The sequence below is a fragment of the Cynocephalus volans genome, chromosome 11, assembly GCF_027409185.1.
Source record: "Cynocephalus volans isolate mCynVol1 chromosome 11, mCynVol1.pri, whole genome shotgun sequence".
Taxonomy (NCBI): domain Eukaryota; kingdom Metazoa; phylum Chordata; class Mammalia; order Dermoptera; family Cynocephalidae; genus Cynocephalus; species Cynocephalus volans.
This window is the reverse complement of record NC_084470.1, coordinates 32,034,582-32,055,433: the sequence shown is the minus strand read 5'-3', so window position 1 is coordinate 32,055,433 and position 20,852 is coordinate 32,034,582. Positions and strand designations below refer to the sequence as shown.

Here is a 20,852-nt window from a genome sequence, read left to right as displayed (position 1 = left end):
ATCTCAATTCTCTTCCTCCTCTTAATGTAAAAGCAAAGTGAAGTTGAAGGAAGAGTGAGGATTTTGCAATTAAAAGACAAGACTAAGAGCCCAGCCTTCTCCTGTACCACCTTTGGGCCAAAACACTCAGCTTCTTTAGGGTCCTCTACCCACTTGTCTCCAAAGTGCCAGAATAGCCCTGCCTAGTTCATATGGCTGTGAAAATCTTTCTATGAAGTGAGCATAACATAGGGTGACTTAGGGGCTCACTTGAGAGTGAAAGTGGTATTACAGAATAAAATAATATTTTATATTCTTTTTTATTTTGGACCACTTTTATTATATGGATGAAACTATAAAATTTATTTTTCCAGAACTATTTCGAAACAAAATTATTTCTGTAAAATAATCTCTTTGTATATTTCTTTATGTTACTAGAAAATAATAGCCTAAATATAATGATATTTTCACATATTTAAATCATGTATTTAGCCCTATCTTTCTCTTACACCAAGTTGCTGAAATTCTGAAGACTATGATTTTTTTCCCCTCTACATAATATTATTATTTTTAATCTGTTTCATAAATTTTTCTGTAATTTTCCCCTATGGTGCATTTTATAGCTAATAAATTTGAAATTGCTGACATTTTCAATTAACTTCACTATAGACCATAAAAGTTTTAATTGAAAAATATTATATGTAGTTGCTGAAATAACCTGTAGGCATACAGCAAATTTTGCTATGGTGAGAATATTCTCAATTCTATTTTTTTTTTAATATTGGAAAGAGTAAATATTTCAGTGCAAATACTTCACAGGTTCTCTCGTTTTGCCTAACTGCTTTCAAAAAATACTTTTATAATATAAAAATTTGTCACAAAAGATGTCTGTATGTTTCTTCTTAATGCTGTGCTAAATTTAGATACTGCAAAATCAGTACGGAACATAAATTTATCCAATTAAAAATTAAAATTCCATCGAAAAAGACTTCCAAGTTGGAATATTCCAAAGGAAAATTTTAAAATTTCACAATTAAATATAGTACATAGTTTGAGCTGTCATTGTTTAATTTTTTTCCCCTTGTGTATCTAGGGATACATTTCAAGGTCCTTCTGTTTGCATGTTTTATTTAAAATAATTTCTATTCACTAAAATGTTTAAAAGCTGACACTTATTAAATACTTTGATTAAATGTTTTCAAGTGACTTCAAACAAAATGAAAAGAAAATATAAAAGGCTCATTCAGAAAAGACTAATGACTTTGATTCAGATTGTTCACAATGTACTAATTCAGACTGAGACATTTCAACTCTGATAACAGGTAGTAGAAAGAGAACCATGTACTTCCGTGCAAAATATTTTTCTGTATTTATCATCATAAATCATGTAGTGTAACTACTGTAACCAATTCTTCATTTATAAAAATATTTGGCAATTTTTACCACTACAACTGCTGTAGTGATTGATAAAATATCACCATTTTAGGGACGCAAATATGAATGATGTGTACACCACATCAAGTCTAAGAACATACATTTTTTAATTTAATAGACACTGTCTTCACCATGACACTGTGCTCTTCCAAAATTTACATTTACCTTGTTACCACAAAATTGCTGACTTTATCTTTAATGATCTCTTAAACTGAATTTACAATAACATTTTCTGTAACATATGCTTTACCTTCTACAGGATAAATTTTGAAAAGCTTTACTTAAATACATGAATTAAATACAAAAACTCAAGAATTGTTAATATTAACTGATTTTCCATTGGAATCCTTGATGGCACTGATAGTTTCTAAGTTTTTCTGATAATGAAGCAACACATTAGCCACTGTTGCTTCATTTTTTTCTATGTACACAAGAAAATGTGGTATCAAAAATGAACAAAATTTTCAACAATAAAATAGAACAAATTTCTAATTCCTTCAAAAAAAAGAATGAATTGCAAAATCATTTATCTAAGTGAAAGAAACTAAACAAAACATGCTGTATACTATATGATTTCATGAATATTGCATGCTAAACAAACAAACAAAAAAACTTTAGATATAGAAAACAGATTAGTAGTTGCTAGATACTAGAACTGGGAGGAGGATATTGACCTTTGGGGGTGAGGACACTGTACTAAATCTTGATTGTGGCATTGGTTACATGATGCATACACTATGACAAATTTATTGAACTGTACTCTTATAAGGAATGACTTTTATGGCATGTAAATCATATCATTACATATCTTACCAAAAAAATAAATGAATGAAATGCATTTAGAACAGGAGTCCTTTGGTCTAAATGAAAAGTCAGGCTTCACAGAATATATCCAAGACAACTTCTGCAGAATGAATCATCATTTTCATGTATCGTCTTCTCAAATCAGCTACTGATATTTTAAGAACATGCTGATGCTTATTCAGCAGATTTGTGTATTCTGATTTTAATATGGTCAGTGATATTGTCCCAATGTGGACATCTATGAAGGAGGCAAATGTCAACAGTTTCTTCCAGTTAAATATTCACCATCTACTTTCTTAAGAAATGAGAATTCAATACTTCATTAAACACATTTTTTTATCGTTGTGAAGTCATTGATGCCAAAAGAGTTTATTGTAAAAGCTTTCTTAAATACCAAAAATACAGATATAGTCTACATATATTTCATGTATACCTAAGCTATAATTTCGCATATTTCGCAGTGACTGCACTAACCTATGGCCTGATAGCTTCGTGCGTCTCATAGGCTATGACATTACTATGCATACACAATATGCATGTTGTTCTAGAAAAGGAGACAGAAATTGAGACATAGTCGGGTACTTCAAAGAGTTCATGGAAAAAATAGAATTCAAAGATAATATGAACATTTCCATAAAGTACCTTTATAATTATAGACATAGATATAGATATTTTGTATCTGGAAAAGGTTGGGATGAAAAAATAAGTGCTGTTTCTGGGCATATTTCAGATTTAAGCACACATTTAAGTAGGAACTGTGTTTGCTACACAGGCATCTAAGACACTATTTGCTAAGGCCATAGCCAAAGTTATAAGAACTAATTGGAGGTCTACCAACCCATCTGGGCTCTGTTTTAATACAATGCTTAATTGTAATACTTTATTAAAATATGAAAAATCTGACACAAATGCTAAGCCAAATGATACTACATTATAATTGACACAAATATGGATGTGTGGTTCTCCCATCAAAATTCAGTAATACACACTTACAAAAAGAGGAAATAAATGCCAATATTATATATATATTAAATTATATAAATAATATATAATTATATATATATATAACATTAAACACGTTATATATATTTATGTACACATCAGTATAAAAATTCTAAACGTGGGGGAAAAATCCAGCAACATGGCCAAGTAACTTTTATTGAATGAATACAAAGATAGTTTAATATGATAAAAATCTGTTGAATTCATTTTATTAATTGATTCAATAAGAAACAGATAATTGCTTTGATAGATGATGAGAAGGCAATTGTAAAATTGTCTATCAAAATAAGAATATGTCCTTAAAGTCTGTTGTAATTTGACATTCTAATCTGTTTTAATTAGTACTTGCCTAGTAAATCTTTTCTGTGTTCTTGGGTGTTATTCCTTGTCTTTCAACAAGTTTTAAATAAATTTAAAATGTTTTCACCAAAGAAAAAAATTGGCATATGTGACAAAGTCTCTTAATAAAGCAGAAATAGATAATAAAATATTTACCTCTTAAACTAAAATCCAGAATATACTTTTTAGAAAAACAGTAAAATTATTTTCATTAATGTTAAGTACAAAAAGGATTTTCTTTATGGCCACTATTTTTTAACATTGGTCTTCAAACACCAAAGCAATTAGACAACAGGAAAAAATAAAGGGGAAAAAAGTAAGAGTTGTAAAAATTGGAAGCAAGAAGGCAAAATTTTTACTATTTGAGACTGATATTCTTATTTGGAAACAATGAAAAACCAACTGCAAAACTATTACAAAGGATCAGAGAAAGTCAGTAAGCGGGCTGGTTAAAAAGAATAACAATATATAGGAGTCAATAGCCTTCAAATAAACAAGCAAAATTAGATTAGAAAAACTAAGCAGGGGAAGAAAAGAGTCTGTTTCGCATAGAAATTAGAAGGATAAAATTGCTGGGAATAAAGTAAACAGGAAATGTAAAAGAGTATTATTGAGAAACCACCCAAAAGATGTAAACAATAGTAATACCTTGCAAGTTCTTGGGTATGGATTTTCAAACATCATAAAAATGTCATTTTTTTCTATAGGAAATTCCATTAAAGATACCATTAGGATTTATTTTCAACTAGATAATCTAATACTTATGTTCATATAGACTTCCAAATAAGTAAGATTAGCCAAGGTAAATTCTGGGAAAACATATAGTGAAATGAGAATTTTAAGGTGTATCATAAAGCTCCAATATTAAATTTGTGGTACTAATATATAAAGCAAAAGATGGGTAAATGTAACAGGATAGGAAGTCAAGAAATAGAATGACATAGAGGAATACAGAATATGGTAAACTAGACATTTCAAATCAGCAGGGAAAGATGAACTGTTGAATAATGTTATTAGAAAAACTGGACAGAAATCTGGAAAGAATAAATTTTGATCCCTACATCACACTTGATAGATCACATTACACAATTTAGTAATGGAGGACAAGAAATTGAGTATACAAAATGAAACTATGGTCGAACACCTAGGGTATACTTTTAAAATAAGTTCAGAATAGGGAATGCCTGCCTCTCTAAGTATGACACAATACCTAGAAATTATTACAGGAAAATTGATTAATTCATATATATAAAAATCAAAAGAACAACCCCAAACTGGGAAAAACATTTACAATTCATATTACCAAGAAAGTGTTCACATTTTTACTACATCAAGAGCTCAAAGACATCAAAAAAGGGAATACCAATAATTCAACTAATAAAGGACAATGAATACAAATAATGGTCAGAAAAGAAATTCAAAAGGTCCTAAAATATATTAAATAATGCTCAACTTTACATGTAGTGAAATAAATGTCCATTACAATCACAAGAAGAAGCCACTTTTCATCTATTTAAAAAAAAATCAAGCAATGAATAAAAAAAGAATATACTGAAATGTTACACAAATATTAGCCATTATTACTATTTTCCAAATAATTTTATTACTTTTGGTTTGTTAGAACCAGTGACACAGTACATGATATGAGTAATGTACAGATAGACAATAGCTGTAGGCATTTATTAATTCTGTATCCTAAAATTAGAAACCACACATTTGTTGGGAAAGAGAGGCAGGTTTGTTTTCAGGTGACTGAGATGTAGCCTAACCAAAGCTTTACCAAATTAATACAATACAAAAGCTCTTCTTCATTGCCCTTGTCCTAAGACCCTCATTTTTTCCCCCATCATTCATGGCATCACAGCAGAAATATTTACCTAGGTGTTAAGGTTAAAAGCATGCCCAATTTTATCTTCTACATTATTCTTTCTGTTGAATGAATAGCCAGAAGACCACACACAAGGATAGTCTACTTCTCATTAAACTGGGTTTTTGATCGATAACATCCAAACTTCTTATGTGGACCCTTCTTTCTAGAAAATCAAATAAAACATGGTAAGAGTGGTAAGTATTCCAGTCTCAGCTACCTTTAGTTCAATAACTGAAAGAAGAAATTCATTTGACTGACAAACACCATAACGATGGCTGTCCAAAAGTCTTAACACAACAAAAGAAAACTTGAAATAGAAAGCTTTAGATTAGATTTGAGAGTTGGTAGTTAGGTACCTTTCCTTTTTCCTATAAGTTCATTGTGGAGAAAAGGTAAGTGATTTCTATTAAAAGATGTTAACGGTACCTGACACTAGAGAGTACTTTCTCTTAATAAAAGTAGACTCAAAATAAGTAGAACTTCTTCTATAAGACCGTAATGAGGTGAAAGTCCAAAATGATGTCACTATATCAGCTATGAAAATTAGAATATCTTCACAGAGAGATTATCCTCACAATAGCAAATCACAGGGACATACTAAAGTCAGCAATTCCTCAGCTCCAAAACCTCAAAGAAAATGGATTTCATTAAAAAAAAGGACAGTAGACATTTTTGATGAGCAAACTTGCTTTGCACAATGCATGCATTTAGTAGTTTCAGATGTCTTAAATACTCATTTAAAAACATTCTTTAAATGGCAAGTACTTAAGTCAGAACATATCAAAAGAAAAAATATATAAACTAGAAATGGCTAAAAACTTCAAAGCAGAAATTCCTTTTGCAAGAGAAACTAGAAATGATACCACTCATTGCCCCAGTCTGGTTACACTTGCTATACAAACACATTTTTAAGACAGTGTGATGTAGTAGGAAATAACACAGGCTGTAGTAGAAAAACCACAGGCAGTGTGATATAGTAGAATTCTGAGCTTGGGTTTTGTCTTTAACTTAAAAAGCAGTGCTGCTTTGCTGGGTTGTTAGGTTGTGGTAGGAACAGATAAAACAACAACACGGTACATAGCATTTATGTAGATATGCCCAAGACAGTAGTCACTGTTTATCACTACAGTTTAATAAAAGAAATAGCCCTTGATCCATGTACAAATACCTAGAATTATGTTTCAAAGCTAAATCTAATTATGTGATTCTGAATACAAAGAACATACGAAGAACACCAGTTACCACTGAAGGGAAATATACATGATGAATTTACAGCCCTGACATTCAAGGAATTTGAAATTCTTTTGCTCAAAGAAATATTTATTAAGCAAAGATTTTATTCCAAGGATAGGTGTAAGCAATAAGAATATAAAATGGATAATGACATAGTAAGGGCTTCAAATAATTCATAGTTGAGCGTTGGAATATGAAAGTGTATAATTATATAGCACACATAAGAACTGATTAGAAGAACGAGCAAGATCACATGAAAGCATAGAGGAAATGTCACCTAACTTTACTCGGAGCCTCACAGAAGTTTAGATAGAAAGTAAACTTTAGGATGAGTCTCAAAGAACAGAAAGCAGCTAGCTCTTCAAGTAAAATGCAGAGTCTTAGAGGCATGAATAAGCAGTGGATTTAGGATGAGTACATCTGCAGCTGGGGAGGCAGTGGTTGGAAAAGATTCTGCAGAATCATCTTGGGGTCAGATGACGCTAAGGTCTTTGGACATTATCCAAGAGATAGCAGGGAGCCAATGGATGGTTTTAAGCAGGAGAGTTACGTGATTAAATGGTCATATTGCTTTTAATAGAGGTCAATCTGGAAACATGAAAACTGAAGGGGTGTGAGCAGGAGAAAGGGCTGATGGCCACATGGACGTACTTAGATTTACAGTAAGCTTGCAATTGTGAGCAGAAGAAAAGGAGGATCCAAATTAAAGCAGAAGTAATGAAGAGGGGAATGAGGGACCAAATTAGGTCATCTCTGCAGTAAAATATCAAAGATTTGATAACCAGTTAGATGTGTGAGTAGTCAAAGTTGACTCACATTTCCAGCTTAGAGAATTGGGTGGGTAGTGATGCCAATAACAGGGCCAGAAAACATAAGAAGACAAATAGATTTTATAGGCTAGAAAAGATTATTAGTTCATATGGGGACATGCGAATTTTGAAGAGTTTAAGGGAGATAGTTACATTAATGATTATAAAGAAAAGCAAAATCTATCTTCTAGGGAATGTGGAAGCTAAGAACTATATTTGACTGTTTAAATTACTGAGAAAGCTCTTCAACTGCTCCTGTTGCTAAATGTGAACTATGCCGTAGGTAAAGTTGAAGTCTCATCTTTTTTGTTTGTAAGCTCTGTTAAACTAAAATAGATTTAAAAACTTAGTATTTAGAAGATATTAGCAAATACACATTGCCGGGGTGAGCCCTACTATCTTTGCAGCAGCTGCAAGTCTGTACCTTTTACTGTTGGCATTTCTCCTATCACCTTCACTGGTATTGAATTCCAACACACCCTCAGTTCCTTTTCTTCACCACTGGCATAATTCTATAGTAGAATGCAGGGGTGAACAGCCCTAAAAGAGGAGAATAGTCAATTCTGTGGTGAGAAATCAATCTATCCCTTCCCTAAAAGAAAGTTAACTCCCTAGGAAAAAGAGACACTCTTAGGAAAATGAACACATCAATTCTACTGCATTTCATGGGACCCTTGTCCAAGTAAGTAGAATAGCATTTTGAGAAGAGATATTTACAACTTAAGTCTCAAGGTTGACATTTCTCACGTATTATGCTTCAGGCTGTAGACCATAGGAAAGTTGAAATTTTTGAGAGTTTTTAAACCAAGCACAGATAGCATCATTCTTCTTACCAAGTCACAGATCTATCACCTCCAATGGTTTATTATGACAAAGCACTTTAGCTTTAAAGACTTTTCATACCTGGCCTAACCTACTTTCCATTGTCCTCTTGCCTCTACCTTGCTACCTTCACATCCTCTAAAACACTCACTACTTTCCCTAAAGGCCCTTTTCAGTCTCAATGTCAAGTGTTGCAAAGATGGTAATCTAAATAGCATTTTGTTTTCCCCACATCACAATGAGACAATAATTACCACCCTAAATGATTTATTATAGGAAGCCCTCCCAGATCATTCCCCCACAGAAATTATTTCTCCCTCATCCAAATGTACACAACCCTTTGTCTGAATCTCCCGAATTACTCTTATCCCTTTCCAACCTATATTATGGTAATTTGTGCATATGTTTTATCTCCTCCTTTCAGAAAAAAATACACCTGAGTTATCCCAAAGATCCTAGCAGAATGTCTTTATATATAGTCAGTTTTCATTAAACATTATTGGAGAAATTATTGAATGAATGAACAATGTACACATTTCTTCAGAGAGACTGTACCCCTCCCAGATGTATGTTGAGCCTGGGATATCTCAGCAACTGGTAACTCGGGGCACTCAACAGGCTTCTGCAAAGGCTTTTTGTTCTTTGTCAGTCTCATTGGCCAGAATGGGGTTCATGCATGGCCTTTGGTCTGAAGGTAATGCCAGGTGCCACAGCATAGAAAGAATATACTGTGGGCATAATTTCTATTCTTAACATATTAAATATCCATTCTTCTCTGTATAATGATGTCAAAAAATTATCTGAGGTCATGCTTTTTTAATTTAACATATAATACAACTTTTATTATTATTTTTATACCTCATATGTCAAAAGAAATGCATTTCTGGTAAAGACATAAATCCAATTTTACAAATCAAAAACTTTGTTTATTTCAGAAAAGTTATGAGAACCCCTCTGATAAGTACTTTGGAGGACAAAGAATTTATCTCAAAATCGAGAGAATGAAAATAAAATAATTCTGTCCTACCTTTTCCTCTCCTTCTTTCTCCCTCCCTCCATCCTCTATTTCCCCCCACTTCTCTCCCATTCTATTTTTAGTAACCTGAAATAAAGTTTAAATTAAAAACACTCAATCTCAATGCCAAAGTGCATAGTAGGGAGATTCTTAAATGCAAAACATGATTATAGAGATAAGAAAGAGATTTAAAGCAAAAACAAATAAACAAAAACAAGAAAAAAAAAAAAACACCTCACATTGTTTCAAAACAGTCCATATAGTTGGCTGAGAAACAAGCCTAGTTGAGAAGGTTGGTAAGGTAGAAACAGCCCAGTCACCTTAGAGCACAAAGTCCTGTCTTGGATGCCATTATTAACAGATGCCACATTCTTGAACTGGTTCTTCATCCAGTGGAGACTAAAATAGAGGGGCACTTCAAAAGTTCAGGGAATGATTTATATTATCTTTTAATTCTAATTTTCCATGAACTTTTTGAAGTACCATTGCACCTGTACACAGACCAACAGACCCTTTGTAACCTTCTTCATCTGGTTACAAGGAGGGAGCACCTTGTCAAGAGCCTGGGATTAATATTCTGAACATATTCCTACATCTCCCACATCATATCCAGATCAGAGAACGAGGAACAACAGCACAGCTGACTAAAGATGTCCCAGGGTAGGTTTACACATATGCTACCACCAAATGGGAGGGAAAACCCTCTGTGAGTTGAACCTTATGTTCTCAAAGATTTCAGTCATAAACTCAGCAGAGTTTCTCGCAAGCCGAATTGCAGAATGTGCCAAAAACTCTGCTGCATAGAAGAACAAATGTGAGAACATTAGGCTTAGCATGATAGTACAACAATGGTAAGGAGACAGCAACTGTAGTAGACAGAATTCTAAGACAGCTCCCAAGATTCCCACCTCCTGTGTATGCACCCTGTGTATTCCCCTTCCCTTGAGCATGAACAGAATACATGAATGTGATGGACATAGCAGAGGTTAAAGGGTTTTGTGGGTGTCATTAAATCCATAATGAGTTGACTTTGAGTTAACCAAAAAGGAGATTATCCTGGGTGAGCCTGACTTAGGTGAGCTCTTAAAATAGAGACCCTTCTGCTGGTCCTGAAGAAGTGAGCTGTTCCACTGTGTTACAGCTTATGGAAGAGGCATGTGGCAAAACCCTCCAGAGGTTGAGAAACTCTTCTGGCTGACAGCTAGCAAGAAAACAGAGGCCTCAATCAGAAAACTGCAACTCTGCCAACAACCATGTGAAGTTGAAAGAGGACCTTGGGCCTCAGATGAGAACACAGCCCCAGCTGACAGCTTGTTTACAGTCTTGTGAGATCCTGAGCAGAGCCACCCAACTAATCCATGCTTGGATGCCTGGCATACAGAAAATGTGAGATGATAAGCCATTTAGTTTGTGGTCATTTATTACACAGCAATAGAAAACTAATATAGGAACTAAGTTCCTGAAAATAAAAGATAGAAATAAAAGACACTACTATAGCATGTAAATAAAACAAAATAAACAAATACAACAAAAAAGTTTTTACAAACTTGCATTCATGGGGAGATATCTATGGAGTGTTAGATATATTCTTGAATGTATTCATGCAATAGCCTTTTACTGACATGCCCATACACAATGGAGCTCATTATTTTTATTGGCCAAATGCCTTTTCTGACTTTTTCAAAAGTTCAACTCAGCAAAGACTTAGGAAGATCTTCACTCTCCTTCCTTATTTATCCCCTTCCTCTAGCACTGGGTGCATTATCCTTCTTCCTATGCTAAGAAACCTATGTGCCTTGAAGAAAGCATAAAGATGAAAAGAAAAACCATTAAGAATTGACTCTGTAAGGGAGCATTCAATTTTAACAAATTTCCTTGGACCATTTTGAACAGGCTATATCAGAGTACATGAGATATATGCAAATATTAATGAGTTCCTAAACAACATTATTTGGGGTACTTTGAGAATCTCCTTGATGGAATGGATGGGATATAAACTGCTTTTAAAACTTAAATATTGCCTAAGTAACCCCCAAAGAGAAGAAGTATTCTGGCCAAATTTTGATATGGCTAAACAATGTAGGTTAATACATCATCAAGTGTGAAAATGGGCATATCCCTCTGAAAGTTTTATATCCTAAAAAACAAAATAAAACAACAAAAAAAGTGTTCTTATCAAATAATACCCTGTGATAAATACTTATACTGAAAAACTATTTTTTCAAATATGTACTTCTATATTGTTATACTTTTCCTTTGTCCAGATTAATATTCATATACTTAGGGGTGGCTAGTTAGCTCAGATGGTTAGAGCTTGGCCCTATTCTGGCCAGCCACCGAAAATAATAATAATAATAATAATATAGTCAAAGTCTACTCAGAAAATTCTTTTTAAGAATACATTAAACATACATACATATATATATATATATATATATATATATATATATATATATACTTGGTAGGAGTGAACTATATGCACTCCATAATGTTAAGATTGTGTGTGTGTGTGTGTGTGTATCTTAGAGTTTTTCAAGTGAAAAGTGTTGCTACATGTATTCAAAGAAATACACTGGAGTTACTTTTTCCCAATAAATGGGGTATACATATTCAACATTTGAATGGTTCTCTGAATTTTATTTAAGTTTTTCTGTCTCATTGCACTTCAATTAAACACAAATCAGAAGATATTTCAAGATATAACTATATTTTAGTTATAATTTTATACAAAAAGTTTTATATTTTCCAATAGTGTTTTTAAATTATATTGCATATCAGAAAAAAAATATAGTTTCAATTAATGGTCCACAATTGTCTTTCAATCGTGACAAAGAGCTTACTTGTTAAATAGTAAGAGGAGAAAATACCCTGTTGTGTAAAACAGTAAAGTGTCACCAGGTGACAAAATACATTATTAACTTCTTTTATGTGACTCTGTGATAATATCTTGACCAATAAATTAGCAAGATTGTGTTACAGGTTTTTATATTGTCAAATATTACTTTTTTCCTGGGAGAATTTTTAAATGATGTCTTAAGTTGTTTTATTATTTTCCATTATGATATTAAATTAAGGCTAATAATAAGACTGTATGTTGCTTAAAATAGCAAGGTGGTTTGTCAGGATTATTGTTTTCTCTCTTATTTTTTTAATTAGAATTGTCCAAAAGAAAATAAGAAACTAGCATGACCAGAAAATATACCTCACAAATAAGGCAAAAAATGTACCAAATCAACACATTACATGTTAAGTATAATAACATTATTCACTTTCCAGCATAGTTTTTATTTGAGTGGTGGCAATCTTACAAATTTAAAACCTTCAAATAGTTTTACCTTGCAAAAACAAACAAACAAACAAACAAAAAACTACTGATATAAACAAACCAAGAGAAAGAAGAATGATCATAGGAAAAGAGTTTCAGGGACAGTAATCATACTTAATAAAACTGTACCAATGAGAAAAGATGCTATAGTAAGATAAGCTAAATATTCAACTGGGGAAAAGTTATATCCATAGTTCTAGATATATATATAGCAAAATTCATGGCTAAAAATTTTCTTAGGTTTCTCTTTTGTTTGTTTGATTTTTTTTTTCCATTTCAGATTACTTAAATCATCCTGCAATTCAAAAAAATTTTTAAAAAGCAAATGAGAAAATGCAATCCTCTTTCATTCAGTGGGTTTTCTTGGGAGAAAGGATGTTTATTAAATGTTGTAAACAAAATCTTGCCAATGTCAATCATTATGCTACTTACCACTTTGAAATCTGCTTCACTGATTGTCAGATTTCATATACTGGTTCCCTCCAGGAATCCCCCAGACCCTATGAAGCACAGACCAAGCATGATCTCCAGTAGAGTTTTAGATTTTTTATTATTCTAAATGTTGGTATGTGAGAATGATCTTCTCAAATAAGGATTTAAAATGTCCAACCTTCTATTTTTTTCTTACATTAACTTGTAGCTAAAATTGAAAAAGAACTGTGCACAACTATATCTGCCTCTTCCTTCATGCCCTTCTGCTTATCATGTTATAGTGACAGTCAGAAAGAGGCCAAAATATCCTCATACTGATGATATAAAGCCCCTGTCATTAGCAACAGATATCTAAATGGTCTCCGCAATAATTCCTAGTGTTGTACTGGGATTATTCACTACACGTTACACTCCATTCAACTTTAAATGACAATGAGATAAGCAACCATCATTTTCCAATTACCTCATTATCAATACATGCATTCAGGATCAATGTTTAGAGACTTTTGGATGTAAATGTTCAACTTCAAGAACAAAGTACACATGGATCTGGTCAGTCCCCACAGTAATAAATAGTAATACCCATAATCAGTCATGATTAAAGACAGCAATGGTAATTTTGAGTAGTGCTTGAGTGGTGGTGGTAGTGGCAGGCACTAGTTTTCCTATAATATTTTTCCTTATTATCTAAACAACAAATACCTAGTAGCATTGCACGTCTCTCACACCATCTGAAACATCTAGAATATAAAAGGGGGAAGAATTGCTAAACCTAGAGATAAAAACATTGGAAGAAGAGGCCAAATATTCACATCAACTACAATGATTAGTCTGTATATCAAAAATAAAAATTGAACAAAATTAAAGTAAGTGCTTCATTTCTCTCCTATTGCAACTTTTCCAACTATTCCTGAAAGGTGCAAGACATGCTTCTCCCACCCTAATAAGTGTATGTATCTAGACTACTGGATTGGAAATGGAATTAGATGTGCTCTCCAATATCAGCTCCAAGAAATATACAAAGTAAAAACAATATTTGAACCACTGAGAAAACCTTTAGGATGAAAGAGTCTCTATGAGTCTTGTATAATAAAAAAGGATAGATATCACACAGAAGCAGCATAAGCTAGGAGCAAGGTGTGGAAAGTCATAGTGAAACCAGCTGAGAGCATTTGTTAAGGGTGGGAGTACAGCCTGCTAATTACAGGGCTAATGCTTATGAATAAGATCCACAAGCTCCAAGAGAGCTTGAGAAGCCTGGAAAGGAGTGGGGACCTGACCGTGGTCCTGAAAGACAACAACTTGCAGATGATTTCGAACAGTCTCCAAGCATCCACACAACACCATATCTAATTTTTTCCTCACTTTGCTTAAACGAACCAATTGTGCAATAAAATTCACCCTCAAAAAGTGTCTCTTATTATCAGATCCGTCTTAATACCCAGCTCCTCTTTCCCGAACAGTTTTTCTTCGAGTGCTAGACTAATTTCAGGATTAAGAGGTATGCTATTCTAGCTCAAAAGCGGGAATCTAGATTCTGACAAACTCACAACACTTACGATTCTAGAGATAGCTTACACTTGGCAATCCCGATTCTAGTCTTCATTTCTTAAACTCAGATGAGAAATCAAGCCTATCGAAAGGACCTCACAGAATACAGCCCCATGAAAGAACACTCCAAACTCTTCGTATAAGGTAGGGAGCCTTGGAACTCTAGGTTAGTGTACACCAATATTCCCATTTTCACCTTATTATATCACAACCAACTCCTTAAAGGTAGCAAAATACAGGTCCCACAGTCCTCACAAACCCAAGATCTCAAGAGAGCTTACTACACCAACCCAAAGTGTTAATACTACACCGAACCATGGCAGGGAAAATTTTTCTCAGCACAAAAGACACATTGGCCAGAACAGAAGGAAATCCACTCTGCTGGTGCAAAAAATGAAGGTGGGAGCAAAAGTAATGTACACGAGAAAAAAAATCCTCAGAAAATGCCATGCAAGTCGCCCGAGTGTAAGACTTACGTGTTCCGTCAAAACGGGTGGCGATAGTGTCCAGGAAGGTGTTCTGGGGCGCCAGTAATCCTTTCATAACCGGCATTTTTCCAGCGTGATGTGAAATTCTCCATCAAAGTTTGTCCAGAAGGATGGCTCGAGAGGAAAGTGCCAAGAAGGAAGAAGGGGGACGTGATGACGGCAGGGGAGGGGGGCCTGGCGTAGTGATGGGGCCGATCGAGGGCAGGGGGAGGACGGCGGGAGAGCCGCAGCTGCTGTCACAGGAGCAGCCCCGCGAGCACTCGCCCAGCCCGCCCCGCACCTCCAGGCTCAGCCCGGCGCAGGCTCCCTCTGCCGCCCCTTCCACCTCCGCCAGCTGCTGATACCCCCCCCACACACACCGTCCCTCCACGGGCGACAGTGCCCTCCAGGCGCCGCCGCGCGGTGCCTCGCCCCCCACCTCGCCCGCCCGGAAAGAGACGGCGGTGGCTGGGGCGCCGCGCCCTGACCTATGGCTCTGGGGTCGTGGAGGATGGCGCTGGGAGCTGGGCGAGGCTCGTTGTCGCCGAGTCTCCTGGTCTCCAAGGGGCGCCGGGAAACGCGAGCGAGCGCGACTCCCCCCCCCCCCCCCCCGGAGCCAGTGAACAAAGACCCCTTTGTTCCCGCTCAGTCCCACTCTCGGGGAGACTGGAGTCTGGTGGGTGTGGTATGAGAGAAGGGGAGGAGACAGGTCGGGGCAGGTATCCGGCCTCCACCTAGAACTTAGAAGCGGGGAGGCCCCAGTGGTGCTCAAGGGAGCAGAGGCAGCCAGAAGCCCGGTGGGCAGGCGGCACCCTTCCGGTGCACCTGCCATCGCGAGTGCCTGCGCCTGGAGCAGGGCAGCCCCGGGTGAGTTGCGCGGCCTCCTCCCCAATTACCGGGGTCTTTTAGCCCCGAAATGTGGCCCAAGGTGTCCGGGTTTTTCCGCCTCTACTTCCTGAACTCCAAAAAGTCCTACTCCCCAAATTGCCATTGTCCTCCCAAGCCGTCCCAGTCAAAAAATAATAATGGCCCGTTAACCGGACAGGAGATGGTTTCCCACCCTGCGGTGAAATGAGAATAAGGCATTTCTAGAAAAGTTTGCTATTTTTCTTGATTTGCAAAATACCAGGTAAGTAAAAACAGTAAGGTTGCTTTGCAAAATAGCTTCGACACCAATCCCCGAGTCCCTCTTCTCCCCGCGCCTGAGAGCGAGGCGCCCGCCAAGACTGACGTCTCCAGCAGGAAAGCCGGGCCGCGTGCCGGGAAGTGCAGGTGTCTTACAAAACGAAAGTGGCCTCTCTGCCTTCTCCCCTCGCTCCCGCGGGGACTCCCTTTCTATCCGCCCCAGCTTGAGGCGCAGCGCCGCGGGGAGTGGAGGGGGACACCCGGAGCCCGGATTCTACAGAAATCCCTGGAAGGGAGGGAGGTGTGGAAGGAAAGTTGCGAACCCAGGGGCACAGAAACAAACGTAAGCCCAGGTGCGGGTGCACCCGGAAGGAGAGGAGGGAAAAAGCGAACAGGTGTCTGAGCCACAGCGAGGGGCAGCTCGTGTCACAGCCGCCAAAGACTAGGGCGTGGCGGAGCGCCCGCCCCGGCTGCTGTTGGCAGGGGGGCTCCTTGTTTGAATTCTCCCGGCTCGTGGGGCGTCAGGGGGACACTGCGGGTTGCGTCATGGCTGCCCGGGACTCCGGGAGGGCGGGGGTGGAGAGAGAGAGAGGAGGCATCCCCCTGTCCCCTCCCCCGGTCCCCCTTTCTCGTGATGCACTTCCTGCGGCCGAGGATTCCCTTTGTATTGAAATTCACCGAGATCCGGCCGCGCGGCCCACGGCCAGCGGGGCGGGGGGAGGGGACGGGATTCCTGAGTGGGTGGCGCGGGGCTGCCACCCCCAAGATGAGCGCCCCCGCCGCGGGGTCCCTCTCCTGGCGGGAGCCTGCGCCTGGCCACTGGTCCTCTCCCGTCCTCTCCCCGTTCTTTGTGTCCTGAGCCAGCTGCGCTTTGCGAAAACCGCGCTTACGAGGGTGGTGTCCCCCACGCGGCGAGCCAAGCTCAACTGCGGTGGCTCTGTGGGCTTCCGCCTTGGCTGAGCCGGGAAGAGAAAGCTGAGGACGTCCCTGCTTCTGCTTGGATGGTGCAGCGCGTCCCGTAAAGTCCAGGCTGCCTGCCGCTGTCAATATAAACGTGAGACAAAACGCCTTCCTTGACGTGGCTTGAAGTTCAGCATGGAATGTATTTAGTTGTAAGCCACGACTCGAGGCTCATACAATTTGCACTATTTCCTAGTAGGCCTGATCTGGCCACCTAATGCATGAAATCACTAGCAAGAAATCAGGGGCAGAGAAGCTGAAGAATGGCAACCCAAAAGAAAGGCTTGAGTTGACCGCAAGAGCCAAGCATTTATCACTCACTGTCTTAGTCTCCCCTCCATCCCTACTATGTGTCAGGGACTGTGCTAGGCATGAGGAGATCCCTGCCTTAAATTTAAATTCAATCCCTGGATCCGACTGATCTACAGTAGATGGACCTCATCGCTACTTATATCCCTTTCCCATCAGGAAGTCCTGCTTAATGAATACTGTCATCATCACTTTGGACTGGAGGTCCAGGCCCTCTCTAAGTTCTGGCCCAATCAAAGACCTAATATTCCTCCTAAGTGTTTGTGGCGTGGGTGAGGCCAAACTGCACCATTATAACATGAGCTTTGTGGAGGTTTAAGCTTATTAAATCCCTTTATTTTTTAAATTTTTTTTAAATTTAATTTTATTTTATCAATATACAATGTGGTTGATTTTTGCATATTTTACCACTTTGAAATCAAAGGCCGAGAAAGGGGCAACATGAGAGTCAGAAGTTTTCAATATTACTTGCCCCAAGTGTCATGTTGTTTCCTTAAAGTAAATTTTCCCACTGATTGACAGAAAGAACCCCAATTCATTTTCTGAAGACTCTTACCCCCCCTACAGGGATATGACCTTTTTCTGTGGCCCCAACAAGACAACACTGCAAGAATTTGGCATAACAACACAGTGCAGTAAATCTAATGCCCATAGAGAGAAATTCATGTTCACAGAGGAGGAGATGGTTATTTTTACTCTAAAATGTAAGAGAAGGCACAAAATACCTATACCCAGACCAAGGCACTGTATATTATGTATTATATAGAAGGCTTCTCTAGGTAAAACCAACCAAGGCAAATATCACTGATTTACTTATAATAATCCACCCCAAAACGCATTGACTTAAAACAACTACGTTTTATTCTGATCACAGATTTGTGCAAGGATCAATGGTACAGCTCATTTCTGAGTCAGCTTAACCTGGGACTGGAAGATACACTTCCAAGACAGCTCACTTGAATGGATGGCAATTTGGAGTTGGCTGTCAGCTGGGACTCAGCCAGTGCTGGGGCCTTGGAGCGTCAATTCTGCATGTGGCTCTCTCCATGAACTATTTGTGCTTCCTCACAGAACGGTAGTTTCAAGAGTGTGTTCAAAGATACAGCAAGTAGGAGCTGCCAGTTTCTTTCTTTCTTTTTTTTTTTTTTGTCTTTTTCGTGACCGGCACTCAGCCAGTGAGTGCACTGGCCATTCCTATATAGGATCCGGAACACGCGGGCAGGAGCAGCGCCGCGCTCCCAGCGCTGCACTCTCCCGAGTGCGCTGCGGGCTAGGCCCGGAGCTGCCAGTTTCTTAAGGCCTGGTTTAGAAATTGCCAGCACAGAATCGGGCACAGAACACAGTTTAATCAGGAAGGAACAAAAGTCCATCCTCTTGATGGAAGAAGTCTCAAAATATTTGGGGTCATATAAATCTCCACATCAGTTTGTTAGCATTTTTAGTTTCAAAGAGGGTTACCTTGTAATAGTATTTCCAAATTTTATTACAGATCTATCCTCACCTATTCTACATAAATCCATAAGCATTTGAGATTTATGGGTACAAGATCTAGGCTCAAGCCTCTAAATCCTTATGAGGAAAATGTAAGACACAAGAGAGAAAATTTACATTAAAATCACTTAAGAACTATAAGCCACAGATAAAGCAATTGTTATTCATATCATAGTTTTCTTTAATGTTGATTCTTTCCCCAACACTAGCTGCTGTATTTTCAGTCTGGATGGGACTGAAAAGGGCATATCTACTTGATAGTTTTAGATTTTCTTCATGCCCATTTCTAAATATAGCATTCAGCCAATACAAGACACAGAACAGTGGCAAATGCCTTATTGGTGTGCATGTATTTGACTGTAGGCCTTGAAAATATACTTACACTTTTTCTGGCAACAAGAATTTCAGCCCTCAAGAGAAAGAAGTATTTTAATTTACAGGCTGGTATAAAAAGCATCTACTCAGAAGGACTGAGTTCTAGTTTAGTCTCTACCACTAATCCCCTTTGCGACCTTGACATGACACTGGAAAGTAATTTTATCTTTTTGGGTTTGCATTTCCTTACCTGTAAAAATGAACTATTACTTTCTCTCTTTCACTGAGTGGAAGAAAATATTTGTAAAAAGCCTTTGAAACCTGCAATGTGCAGCATATGAAACAAGGGATTACAATAATGATCTGTTTCTTTTTTTTGTATTCAAACACACCTAATAGAAAGTTGTCTATAGAATAAATATTGTGGACTGACTGTTAGGTTGTGTGGTCTTATTAGCTCAGAATACACTCATGTATTAATAATCTGTTAAAACCTATGGCTTGCGAGCTTTTCCTTCTAAATGTAAATGGCTCCAGAATCTCAGAAGGAAAATCAAACTAATTTATTTCACTGACTAATGCTTTTGAACTGTCCTGCTCTAATGTCCAAATAGGATGAATTTCAGTGGTATCGTCACTGCCTCCTGTTCCTCAATGTGTGTAGGACTGGAAGACTCTGGGACAACCTCTAAAGCTTGGCCTCAGTCAGGATAATCCAGGTTATGCTTTGATAAAAAATATAATATCTCAGTGGCAACAATGCTAATTCTAGCTCACCCTACATGTCCAACATGAGTGGGCAAGAGCCTCTGCTGGTTATTGGGGCCCAGATTAATGAGTTCTGCTCAAAAACTGTTTTCCTTGATGGGAAAAAGATAGTATGTCAAAGCATGTACGGTTTATTAAACCTTCCCTTCACAACTTAGTGGCCACAATAAGTCATATGACCATCCTAATTTTAAAGAGGTGTTAAAACACAATCCAACATGGACCTCAGAGAAAAGAAGTTCTGTAATATTTGAGAACTGATGTTTGGTGGCAATGGAGGTACACCATTCAGGTCTCATTTCAAGAGAACCTGCTGGGAGGAGTGTTGCAGGTAACAGCCTTCAGCTGCCACACCTTCGAATCTGCCACCCTGCTGCTGTTCAGCCATGCTCTTCCAGGGTTACTTTCAGAAATGACCAAACGTGACACCAGTATTCAAGCTTGGCCACTCCTACCCAACGTGGGATTCTTCTAATGGGCAGTGTTTGCTCAGGGATTCCTCATTAGCTTGGCAAAGGCTTTCTCAGGAGTGCACCACTCTTCCTGCTCACCATCCTTCCTTTCCTTTGCTTCCCACGTGTCAGCACCATATCAGTCCAAAGACTGTCCTGTCTACTCCTGAGCCCACCTCCCTCAATCCTTCACATGCTCTTTCTTTGACTTCTAATCCTGTCTTAGTGTCTGCTTTTCAGAGATTCCTTGTTAGCCCTTGCATATCAGGGAAGTTGCCCAAGAAAAGAGAACCAATGACCCACTTGCTAGATTCTACAGCTGACAATAAATCCTGAATAGGAAAAAACAA

At 37.8% G+C, this 20,852-nt stretch overlaps 1 protein-coding gene across 1 annotated transcript in view; it reads right to left on the bottom strand.

The window, feature by feature from the left end:
• KCNH8 (potassium voltage-gated channel subfamily H member 8) overlaps positions 1–15,167 on the bottom strand; it is a 375,230-nt gene extending 360,063 nt beyond the window's left edge. The window contains exon 1 of the mRNA XM_063115036.1: positions 15,092–15,167. Coding sequence (XP_062971106.1) covers positions 15,092–15,167 — 76 coding nt within the window. The remainder of the gene's footprint in view (positions 1–15,091) is intronic.
• Positions 15,168–20,852: the final 5,685 nt, after the last annotated feature.